This window comes from Aptenodytes forsteri, unplaced genomic scaffold, assembly GCF_000699145.1.
Source record: "Aptenodytes forsteri isolate BGI_AS27 unplaced genomic scaffold, ASM69914v1 Scaffold282, whole genome shotgun sequence".
NCBI lineage: Eukaryota > Metazoa > Chordata > Aves > Sphenisciformes > Spheniscidae > Aptenodytes > Aptenodytes forsteri.
Genome location: NW_008794089.1, coordinates 266569 through 279826, shown reverse-complemented (window position 1 = coordinate 279826; position 13258 = coordinate 266569). Strand labels below are relative to the sequence as shown.

Sequence of the window (13258 nt, the reverse complement as noted above, 5' to 3'; positions counted from 1 at the left end):
CACCACCACCACCCCCTGCCAGCCAAAAGTGATATTACTGTTCTGGTAGAAGGACAAAATGTAGCCCTAGTCAGGGAGAAAGTGCTTTAAGCAAACAAAGCCATGTGGGCTCAAGGGCTGGGTTGAACCCTACTTAGAGGCAGCACTTGGACATGCCCTTTGCTCATTTGAAAAGACGAAGATTCACTCCAGTAGAGCAGACCTTTTCTTCCATCACTGCGCTTTGCTATTGCTCAATCTTACCACCAGTTTACACTTTTATTCCTAATTTTTGCTGTTTGCTGAATTCCTTACAATTTGTCAACACATTCTGGCGCAGAGATAGCCACAACACGTTTTGGAAGCTTCCTTTCCTGAGTCTTTTTTTTGCCCTTTGACATAATTTCCCTTCCCAAGTTTACATCAATAATATAAAAATGATCCATTAAAAATGGAGATTGTTCTGAAATTACATGCTTGATAAAAGTATTCTAAGTCCAGTAGTCTTTACAGATGGGAAATAGCTGCTGAAGCTAATATGAACCAGCAATGGCTATATTTTTCAACAGCTCTGAGCTATATACCACGTGCACTCTTTTGTTGCAGTTCGTTTGGTTTTAAGCTGAAGAATGCCCCCTCTGGTATTGTAGATCCCAATCATGTCTTGCTGTCTCGTGTTCAGTAAAACAAAAATGTTTCTTCAGCAAGAAAGAATGTACCACCATAAAGATACCCTGAATATCGAAAATTGCGTGTAATAATCCACTTGGAGATGGAAGGGGATTTGTATCCAAATTGGGTTTTATTTAATTAATTTCAAGTTATTGCCTTAATGAGTCATAGAAATTTTCATCAAAGGGATATTCATCTGGTACTGATGTATCTGAATATATTAAGTAAAAGCTTTCTGTTCATCAAACATGAAACTTGAATGTGGTGTTTAACCAGGAAATAACTATAAATTATGTCATTCAGGACAATAAAAGTGTCATCAGTGTAAACTTTGTCCTTTTAGCATATTTTAATTTATGTAAAGAAAAACTGAATGTGGCCTGAAGCAACTACTTTCATTCAAAATGGGTTTGTGGTACAGATTTACACAAAACAGATTCCCCACTCTTGCTTGTAAATTTTCATAAACACACTAGAATTTCAAATTTCACAGGTGTCATACATTTCTAATACAGAGGTAATCAAGTACATGTGTAAGAGCTTGAATTCCATGCAGGTTTCTGCACACAAAAACATGGTTTAAAGATAGCGCTCCACTGTACACTGAATGTGTTTGGTTTGTACAATCAGCAAAAACAACATTAGCACAAATGCAGCTGTTTGTGCCTGTAACTTTGCAATATTGCAGAAGTTATAACTTGATTTCAAGGTTCAGAACTTTGCTCAGAAGCATTTCAAAGTAATCAGTATTAAGTCATTTCAGTAGCAACTATTTCCTAGCAAAAAAAGAAAAGCAAGCTGTTCAGAATTTCTTTATGCAGGAATCTTCTCTCAGATCTTAAAAATCAGATGTATAAAGCATATGATCTTGTCTCCCTTTCAAGAGGTTTATACTGTGTGCCAAACGTGGTATTATTGTGTATCTTTGGTGCATTCCACATTTGTATTACACTAACTTTATCTCCTTGATAAAAAGATAACTTGGATGAAAAACACACATTTTAGTCAGAAACTTTCATCTCTTCCACTGTGATCTCTTTACTGCCTCAAAAATTATAGTGTTACATGAAATATAAAGTATTGAAGAAAGTGAATGTTACATATGTGACAGACTTAATGAAGGTTTTTTTTCTCAAAATCCTGTGCTGGTAATATATTGATTTCAGGGCTTATATTAAGACTTCATTGGGTACTGAGGCCATGCCTCCAGTCAGTAAAGTTACGTGATCTGCAACAGTAAACTGCTTTCTGAGACATTGAATCAGTAGCCAGATGGTTGGAACAAACTAAAATTCACAACGTGAAACTTCTCTGAGGTAAAATGCAATATATATTGTTATTAGTTCTATTCATTTTTAAAATGTCAGATACAGGACATAATTTTAGTACTGTATTATTATAATGCTTTGTGAGAAGCTGTAAATATGTATTAACATACCTCAAACTTAAGCACCTCAGTGATGTATGTAGATGTTTTCTTGCTGCTGCCCAAATTCATTATAATTTGTCTACTGCATCAGCTGATACCTCTAAGACCATCATGCAAGCACATTCAGTGGCTGAAGGGAAGTTTCCACAGAGCACTGTTATACTGATATTATTATACTGATTCTCTGTATGCAGATGCAATGCAATACAAATGCAATACAAATGCAATACAAAACCAACATCGTCTGTTATAACTTTTTTTTTCCCCAGTTCATAAATAAAATTGAAAATGCCAGTCTTAAGAAAAAAAAAAATCATCCTCTAGTTTACTAGGGTATGCTTCAAATGATCATGTTACTTTTGGTATATGAATTCCATGTTATCTGGTCAACCAATAATTCAAGGTTTAATAAAGAAAAACAGCATGAAAAAGTAAGAGTCTTTTTTCTTCTTTACTGCGGCCACTTTTCTACATGCTGACTGAAACAAGGTTTTCTACTTTTTTCAGAGCTAGTTTTCTGGAATTTTAAACATAACCCAATCACATGAACATAAATGTAGAACATGGAAGATTTTACTATTAATAATACATTGTTATTTTAAAGTAACTTTCAAACACGCATACAATATGATTTTAAAGCCACTTGAGTAAATTTTCACTACAACAAAAGGCACATTTGCTTCTTTGGAGTCATCGACCATTTAAGTCTTTGAAACAAAACTGTCACTCTATACATCAGAAAATGGTTTTGAGAAACTGATGAAATAACGTACGACCAACTTCAAATAAAGAAAAATAAGAAGCAAGTTTTAGCATGTTTAGTTTAATCATGCAAGAGAATAACTAAGTTTGAATGAATTGTTAAAAGCCCCCAGTGAATAGATGGAACTGTTACTAACAATGATTAAATGATTCCTACGATCACATTGCCTCAAGTCCTGGTGAGGTGATGCAAACATCTGGATTTCTAGTGTAGATTTTAACACAATCTTTTAATAAAATCCATCTTCATAATGGCCACTGAGGACTATTACTCTCATAATACAACTTACATGCAATTATTCAGTATAACACTTGTATTTTCTGTCATTCACATACCAATGAAAAGCTTTACAAGAGTCCTGGTTTTTTTCAATTTTTCAAACATACTTTCCTTTATTCACGTGGTACTAACAATATTTGCCCCTTTCGAACAGTTTATACTCCCATTCAATTTTGTTTGGTATATTTTGAGGTGTGCACGAAGTTTCTGGCATTGTACTGGAAGTACAAACCTTCACTCTACAGACACCAGGGTCAGAATGTAAAAATTACTTACGCTACAGTTTCTGTGACCAGTCATTTCTTAGTGTATATGTGCATTATACATTTGAAGAGTAGTACCTGTAAGGACTGCACTCAACTTCATGTCTTCTCGTGTTCCGAGATGGGACATCCTATGAGTATGTATCATTAACATGGCAGCAATGGGCAGACAGTCTTAGGACACTAGGCACGAGGTGTTTCAGTTTCCTCAGTCAAACAATGCTTGACTTTTTTTTTTTTTTTAATAGAAAGAAGGACTCTGGTAACAATAATTGCCACAAGCACGAGTTCTGATGTTTGCCATTGTTCTTGGCAGAAAACAAGTCTATTGGCAGAGTATCAATCCTACAGTAAACTTATGTCCAGATCATGCATGATTAGCTTTCAACAACCTACTCAAACACGAATATCTGACACTAAGTACAGAAACTTGATGAACTCCTTGCTCATCATGAACATCCCCATCTAGGGCATGCAAGTGTCATACTCTGAAGATTTGCACTACTGCTTCCAGAGTATCAGGATCACCGCCACAGAAGACCATCTAGTGTTTATGATGCATAGGACAGACTTGTAACACTATCTCGCTTGAGAAGTGACATTTGGAGACCACATTCCCTGCATCTGTAGGTGATTCAAGACAGCTTAATTAAATGCCTATTTGGCCAGCATTTTTCTGAGGTGAAGAAACACATTCTATGTATCCCTGGAATCCAGATACTAAACTACCTCTGTAATGCTTCCTGCACTACTGCAACTACCAAAGATCTTGGATATCAGTGGGAATAGCAGCACATAAAGCTTTTCCAGAACCACTAATGGCACCTCTCTGCTTATTTTCAGGCAGGATGATTGAAAAGACAGTTTGTCAGAGTTATCTGGATGGCTTCACAATTCCCTCTTTTAAAAAGGGAATACCAATATCAAAGCATGGGTGAGACTTCCCACACATATGTATGGTTCCATCATCCAGGTGTCAACAATGTGTCTATTACAGCCCTTGAAGTGACTACAAGTGGCCATTAACAGATTAGCATAAATTGCCAATTTATTCACTGGAGATCTATTTTCTGTTTCTCAGGCATTGGCTTTGTGAGCCTGGAGTGAGATACCTGAAGGACATAAGCACTATCATTTTCTTAGATTCCCAGAAATAAGACCTCTTGTTGGACCCAGGAGGGCATGCATAACAGATGTGCATAGGCTAACTTGCTCCATGCAGCATCAAGTTTTAGTATATGGCACAAAGATTCCATTAAATATTTAAGTTGAGCACCATACCTCATGCCCTGTGATATGCATGAGACCAGAAACAGCAGCTGCAATGGAGTCATATCCACCCCTCTGAACCACTGGACCAGTCTGACCATAACCTAAACCAGAAAGAGAACAATTAGTAATTCAATCAAGGACAAGTACAACATAAACACATATTACTATTTTAGTACAAAAAGGAACCAACTAGTATTTCTCATCAGCTTTTATTCACAAGTTGTCCAGATTGTACAACCAATGAATGCTATTGTATTCTATTTATTCCTGCACATTTTTAAGAGTAAACGGTTGGATTTATCCTGTGCGGGTTGATGATGTGCTTGATCTTAATTCTAGACAGATTCCTGGCCCTGCTATGTTTCATTCACTTTGGATAGAATTCCTTTTTTAATTTGCTGGGTGAGCTGAGGTCGGATTCAGATGTCATTTCAGAGGCTCTATGGTATCTCTACAGGCCTCCAACTGCTGTCCAAACAGGGCCCATGTTGCCTGTGTTATATCTCCACTCTGCCATAAAGATATCTTGAATACCACAAATGATACTAAAACCATGACACTATGGTTTAGACACATGAATTGTTCCCCCCTTACTTCTCGTACTTTATTCCACATTTAAACAGAGCTACCTTAAAAATAAAACATTGTTTACACAGAGGGCAAGGCTGGCCCTTTAGCAAGTACACACAGTCTGTTTGCCAAGAGTTAGCAACAATGAAATGCAAAATACAAAAAATTTTTATGGAACTACATAAATACAGTTTTGTTCAGCTATAGAATTAACTTAGAATTAACAGCTGTAGCCAGAAGGATGCTTTCTTGCTTTTCTCTGCTTTAACTTATCATGTTCTTCCAACAACAACCACAAAATCTTCCAAGTTGAAGAGGTCTCGCAGGATCAACTGAAGAGGTTACAAATCCAGATATCAACCCTATTCCCCTGCCAGGGATTACTGCCTGTCAATCACAGTACAACCTAATAATTTAGGGTTGAAATTGGAGGCAGTTAACATACTGGGCCTGTACAAAGTAATGACCTTAAGTGGTCAAAGAGCCAAGTACAGTTTTCTTTTACGGAACCAATGACCACCACCACAGAGGGAAGAAGTAAACAGGGAGGGAGCAACATGTTTGATTGCTATTATTAGAACTAACAGAAACTGTCAGAGCCCTTAAGAATCAGATTCTAAGAGTCTTTCCCCTCCTCAAAGAGGCAGCAAATTCAAAAGCTGTTCTTATGCTTTCTTTTCCCTTTTCAGATATGTCTAGGAGAAATCCCCTCATTACAGGAGCAAACAGTCAGGAGATTTGTCACAGACAAGATTCCTAGTTTGGCTGGCACTTTTAAGGCAATGTTTCTGTATTACTCTTAGCCGTGAGGACAGTATTAAAATAAAAATATATCAACATATACTGCAAGATAAAACTTCCTAAATCTCCTAAACTCCTTTTAATTATTCTCCCGGAATAATCTTCTCTATTTACAGACAGTCTGTTTGGTAGACGTGACAGTCTAAACATTGGCTTTGTTGATTACAGCACACAATTAAAAATCATTACTCATTGGGGTAATCTTCCTCAGTTCCTCCGCTTGGACCAATGCTGTTATGTACAAAATTCATTAGCGACTCCTAATGTACAGTGCAAGAGAATAATGGTCACTTCAAACTGGAGTTAAAGCACTTTGTTACTCCAATTAATATTTAGTAAATCACACCAAGCAAAACAATATCCACTAGCCATACTGATTTTCCCATTATACCACAAACTATCTTAACTACCTGATAATTTTTCTGGAGACATCAGATCCACATTGTCAAAGCTGAGGAGGAACTCAACTGCTACACTCAGATAATGGTCACTTCAAACTGGAGTTAAAGCACTTTGTTACTCCAATTAATATTTAGTAAATCACACCAAGCAAAACAATATCCACTAGCCATACTGATTTTCCCATTATACCACAAACTATCTTAACTACCTGATAATTTTTCTGGAGACATCAGATCCACATTGTCAAAGCTGAGGAGGAACTCAACTGCTACACTCAGTGTCACAGGGAATATCGAGATACTACAGCCAGAACATTGACTTTGTCAATGTAGCCTCAAAACAAACATTTTGGAAGAAAGGATTCAGCACTTTTCTTATGGTCAAATCTGTATCTTATTGACTTCAGTACTCACAAGAGAAGGAAAAAAACCTACCACTTTACCCAGTTTTATTGGAAATCATGTCTCTGACAACAGCTGACTGTGAGACCCTAAAGAGCAACTGGTGACACTTCCTTTCATATTTACACACTTAAGTTTACAGAAAATAACAGTGTTTTCATTTTCAAACATAACAGGACTAGCAAATAAAATATGGTGGATCCACCCAAAAATGCTCTGACGGGCTCTAACTAGGCATATACGATTATCTCATTGGAATGAACTGTAGCATTAAAACCATTTAAATGTGTGGGGCCACTTCAAAAACAAAATCTTGCTCAATAAAAAAAAATACTCAAAACAACTTTAATTGAATAGTGAAAAGCATATTGAAGTAAGTGAGAAATTATGTACTGGCCTCAATTATTAACAAAGAAAAGACATCTCAACACGTCTGCTCACACAAATGTTTTCATAAACAGAAAACATCTGAAAATTAAGCATTTAGTATGTAGACAGAACAACTATAAAATGCTTTGCAATGCTCTTCTGGTAAGGACAAACACCCATCCCTCAAACACTATATTCAGGAAAGGTGACAGGCAAGAAGACATGCATTTTTCGAGTGGTATTTTAGAAATACAATTTTTTAGGTCCTTTTCACACATTATAACAGCCTGGTTTCAAAAAAAAAGTTATTATTTAATGGCTTTCTGGTTAAAATTAGAGGTTCCAAGGACTCTTTAATTAGACAGGTCACAATAGATTAAAAACAAAAAAAATAGATAATTCTGCTTTTGAGCTGAATTCTGAATTGACAAAGCTAGCGTCGGACAAAATCTTTTGTCATTGGAAATGGCTTGCCCCAGGAACTATGGACATACAAAATGCCTGGAAGAAGAGGTAGCCATCTAACTATAAGAGTTAAGTGACAAATAGCTATTTCTAAAAATGAAAGATTTTGTTGTCCAGACAAAAATCAAAGGCTGAACATTATTATCCTAGTAAACTACACAGGTCAATGGAGCCACCCAGTACAGATGTTTTAGAAATAACTATTAATGCAAATGCAAAAAGTTTGAAGGAGAGCACAAAATTACATTCAGAAAATTTTCAGCCTGGTGCACAGATCTCACCATAACTGTAATACACACATACATATATACACACACATATATGTGGTGTATATATATAAAAATATATAAAACAACTTCTTAAAAATATAAAAATGCCACCCAAAGTTTATGTTTGTCCAAATACCCTGCGTTCTCTCACATGCAAAAGAGCAGATTTGCAATTACACACGCTTAACCCTAAATATAGGTTCCTGTTTAGTATAACGTAGTTAATGGCTTATCAAGTTTAGATACAACGGAAAATACTTTAGGCTAAAAAGATAATCCCTGTTGAATACAGAAAGAATAGACTTTACAGCGATGGTCTCTGAAGATGAAACAAGGCAACTGATTACACTCTTGCTCTGAACTGCCCTCTAGTGGCGTTTACCTCCTTAGGCTACAGTCAATATTTAAATAGTCTCTTTCTACCAGTAGAGAATTTATTTTAGTCCCTTAAGTCCAGTGAACATATTTTTATTTTTGGGAATATATTTCAGAGGAGACAAAAGAATTTAAAACTTAATTTAATAAAACTGAGAGTTTTCTACATCATTTCAGCTGGAGAGGGAGCTGCATAGATGCCTAATCTCATGTAAAGCTTTAAACTTGTGTAAAACGGAATAGGGAAAGAACAAAAGAAAGTTGCACTCTGCCTAAATCCCTATTCGACTCCCAAAATCCCTATCCTACACCTTGCACTAGGAACTTATTCTGATACCTGCCACATCCTCACGTACCTAGATCTCAAAATTGTTGTGGTACGAGCTGTTTTGCTCTACTGCAAAATGTACATCAGTTTCACAATCAAACTAGTTACATGACACAATAACCCCCAGTCAGATCTCCAAGTGCATCCTAAAAATTGTCATTGCCAAAGCATTATTTGACCTGCATAGCAAGCATTTCAAACTACCAGAAACACAAACTCTTAACTGTCCCCTGAAGGACTATTTGCTCATTCAGTATAGTCACTTACACCTAAATCTTCCTGTTCCTGTCCTGACCCCGGAGCCAAGTCTATCTTCTACATAAGAAAGTGTATCTTTATTGTCTTTACCTTTTTATGAGCAAGAAAAATGAACTGGGTGTGAGACAAGTACAAAACAACAAGTTCCACTGGCTACGTTGTATCAGCTTAAGGGAAACACGGGCCTCTACGGTAGGCATTTACAAAGTGAATGCCACAGCTTTCCACCAGCAATCCTGTACCCCTCACAATTTCCACCAGCAATCCTGTATCCTTATCTCAGACAAGAATGGAGAAAGTGACCTTACTGGCTATATTTAGCATCCTCTGTTTTTCGGAACTTTCTAAGTGGTTAAAGATAAATTTGCAGCTGAAAATTTTGAAATATACTTAAGACCTTCACCATCTCTCTTTGGTAGTCTGCAGCATGCCATACAGTGTATGAATATTCAAAATGAGACATGCTTAATGTGACATAAAACAGGATATATCTCTGTCCCTGTATCTATTTTTTTCATATTTGGGGGAATATGACAACTAAAGTTTCATAAAATAAGGCAGCTAATATGGGATAATGCAGCTCACAGCTGTTCTAAAAAAGCCTCCAAAGTTGTTTGAGAGCCAAATCTTTGATACAAAGCAACAAGAGAAGACTCAAGATGCCTAAAAAAATATTTATCTAGCAAAACTGGAAGATAATCAATCATGTCAAGATAAACAGTAAATTATAGTAGCACTAAGATCCTCATCACTAGCTGGGGGCATTACATACGTAACTTCATGCAAGACACTAATCACAACTGATTGAAGATTCATTTGGTAAAATGAATTGAAACAAATAAATTTCCCGTAAGTATTGGCAATATATACCCATTCCAATTAAAACTAAGAGTGAGACTGCTGCTATTATCCAATTAAATTACATCGTTATTAATACATCACAATTCCTGACAAAGGGAAGGACTGAAAGTATTTCTTTCCCCCAGATTTTTCTAGTTGGATCAGAGACACCTAGTAAAATAAAGACACTCTTCAATGGGAAATAAATCTCAGCTACTTCTCTTGGGTTGGTGTGATATTCCTGCTCTGATGAAAGGGGGCCAATTAGTCCGAAACACAGAAGTCACCTCTGACACAATGAAGCTAATCATTTCTGTGCTTACTGTACAAGTGCCATGTGATGGCACTCAAGCTTTGGAACATACCACAGGAAAAATGAAAATATTTGCAGGCATCATATGGGACAAAAGTTTGGAAACAAATAACATGTCATAACAAACTACTGCTAGTTTATCCACTTTAAAATGGTCAATATATTTATCACATAAGAGAGACATACTTTGCTTTGGAATCCACCCTAAATGATTCTGTTCTGAGAGACAAAAATAAATATTATGAAGTGAGAAAGGTCAGGCTGAAGATTAGGAAAAATGTAATAACAGTAAAAGCTGTTAGACTGCACAAAAGTGTTACTAGTGAAGCTGCCAAATGCTCAAAAATGTCACACTAAATTTAAAAATGCTAGCAAAAAATATTTCCAAAAAGAACTCCGTTAGAAAAACAGACTAATGTGTCTTTCCAGGTTTACCTTTATAATACCATGTCAGCTACAACATAGCTTTATTTCATTTTTGCCAGATGACAGTGGGATTTTTAGCTACATTTATGGCAGACATTCTTCACAAATTTTAAGAAAGCAGGCAAACCAAATAAACAACTTTGTCCCAGACAAAGTTCCATGTGTCTGTAGATTCCATGCTATTCCAAGACGTGTACTGAACACGCATTTGGACACCCCATTTCCTTGCTTAGGAGTTACTAACGATATGATGACAGGATTCCTAACGTGTACAAAAACAATTAATTTCGGCTAGGAGCTGCCTGAAAGCATCTGGGATAAACAGACACCAATGTGTCGCAATATCGTCACTTAAAGGACAATCACCCTAAAAAACAATATTTTTATGGAGGTTACCTTAGATTCACTTGGGATTTTTACAAAGGTTAACAGAAATTCTTAATTTCTCAGGTTCTTGTGCATTTGATTTGTATTTTATGAAATTTAACACTTTCCCCAGGATCGTGGGTCACAAACACAGTTTGCACCTTCCACAAAACAGCAGAGAAAGAAGTAAATCTTTAAAAATATTACTAAAAGCACAGGAACTGGAAGGGAGACAAAAGAACCCATGCAGCACCTGAAATTGCTACTCTTGTTTCTTCAATACAATTAGCTTTCAAGCTTATGATGGCCCTGTAATTAACTGCTACAGGAAAGTCTAAATGTGATTTTCTGTGTCATAAAAAGAAAGGTCAGCATTTCTCATTATGACCTTTGTCCAAAATATTTGTATCACATGCTAGAGAAAACCAAAAGCCATCATTTCTGCACTTCTTCATGATTTGATAGCATGATAAAACTTTATAAGACCAAATATAAAACACATTGTACTAAAAGGAGAGGAAAAACCAACACGGAGACATGCTGTCAACACGGACCAATTCCCTGTAGCTCAATTCCCACATGACAAATGACATTATAAAGTCAACCTGTGCAGGATATTCTGAGCGAAACATAGAAAAATATGTTCGAAATAGGCATTTCTACAAATAGGGACTAAACATTGTCACAAATTCAATCCAGATAGATGGCTATCCCTGCTGAATAACAAATTAATGAGAAACACCTTTTGACTTGTTCTATTGCCAAAAGAAAATATTCAATTAAAGACAGCTTACATCTTTACTTAATAAAGATTAATGAAACAAGCAGAAGAACACAAGCAATTCTCTGTGATGAGAAAAATCTAACAGACGCATTATATGAAACTTTGCAATGTCAGAGCTGCCAAATACGTTAGCAAAACGAGTAACGACTTTTGGAAAATGCTTGCCATGTGTGTTGGTCAGAAGGAAAGGAAGTACAACTTCCTGGGTAGGCAAGCTTACAGGAGATCAGAACCGATACGAAAAAGGTGAAGTCAGAGCAAACTGTCAAGAGAGATGAAAGGGGTTTAAAAAAAAACAAAACAAAACGGACCTTAAGTCAGCAGGCATAAAATCTGACCAACAATCTGATAAATACATTTCGTTTCCCAATTGATGATTGTGAATGCGTACAATATATCAATTACTTCATTGCTTTTACACATGCTGATTTAGACATTCTAACACTGTATTTTAAACAAAATCAGGTGTTATAAATTGGAAGGCAAAATAAAATAAAATTATTAAATCAAATGCAAAACTTTCTTCTAGGATTTAGCTACTGAAAGACTAGAAGGGGACAAACCACAGCCTCTGCCAGTTGTTCAACTCCATTCAATTTTCATGTGAGCTGGGTACCCAGCCTCACACGACTCCTCTGAAAACACCAACCGCACTTCTGGGACACAGCCACAGGCCATTTCAAACAACGCAAGCCTGGTTTTCAACAGGCTTTTAATCAGGCCTGCAAACTTCTGGGCCATATTTTCTAGCTTTTCAACATGCCAAATATAAGTTACAAAAAAACAGTTCTTCCCTCCATAACCTAAACTGTAATTACCTAAGAGATGCTACTATCACTCTCTTTTGCTAAGTCAGCTAAAGTTTCACTTGTCACTCTCTGAATTTCAAGGCAGAAGCGGCTTCCCAATCTAAGTGGAGGCACTCTTCTACATGATCTCAGAAATCAAATGCAACATGGTGACCATTTTCTGAAAACAAAATTTCAATTAAAAGCTTAAGCTTTTAGATGACACTCAGATTAAGTACTCAAACTTTTTTCCACCCGCCTTATAAGGAGGCTGAGAGACACCCAAATTCCCCACCATTGTTTTGGGTTTATACAAATATTCCTAGCTGCACACTCTTAAAGGTAACAACTCACTCCTTGTGGCCTGCTTGGTACAGATACAGCTGATCTTATGACTCCAAATACTTACATTGTAAAAACTAATTTTAAAATAGTGAAGTCAATTACTCCTAGCAGTATAGCAGTGGCATTCCCCCAGAATCCATCCAGGTTGCGAAACTTGCACAGAAACTAGCTAAATACTGAGGTGAGCTGTCTGTACTAACCTCTGTGTGTCCTCACCTGCTTTGCTAGAACTCCTCCACCCACCCACCTCTGCCATGATATTACTACTAAGGTAAGGGAGCAAATGTTTGTGAGAAACACCTGGCTAATGCTGGGAATCAGCCAGGAGTCAATAGAAAGATACCAGACTTCAGCTCAACAGATACTAACAATCTTGCTCTTTCTGTAGCGAAAAAATGTGTAAAACTAAGGAGTACCTACAAGGTGTATTTTCTATGAATATTTATAACACTACGGCCAAGCAGTACAGTGTCAGGATGGCCTCAGAGAAGTCTCAGCTCT

At 36.6% G+C, this 13258-nt stretch overlaps 1 protein-coding gene across 1 annotated transcript in view; it reads right to left on the bottom strand.

Moving 5' to 3' along the window:
• The window catches only part of SUGCT (succinyl-CoA:glutarate-CoA transferase), a 332361-nt gene that overhangs the window by 291079 nt on the left and 28024 nt on the right, over window positions 1-13258 (bottom strand). Inside the window, exon 6 of the mRNA XM_009274789.2 lies at window positions 4667-4758. Within this exon, the coding sequence (XP_009273064.1) occupies window positions 4667-4758 (92 nt within the window). The remainder of the gene's footprint in view (window positions 1-4666; window positions 4759-13258) is intronic.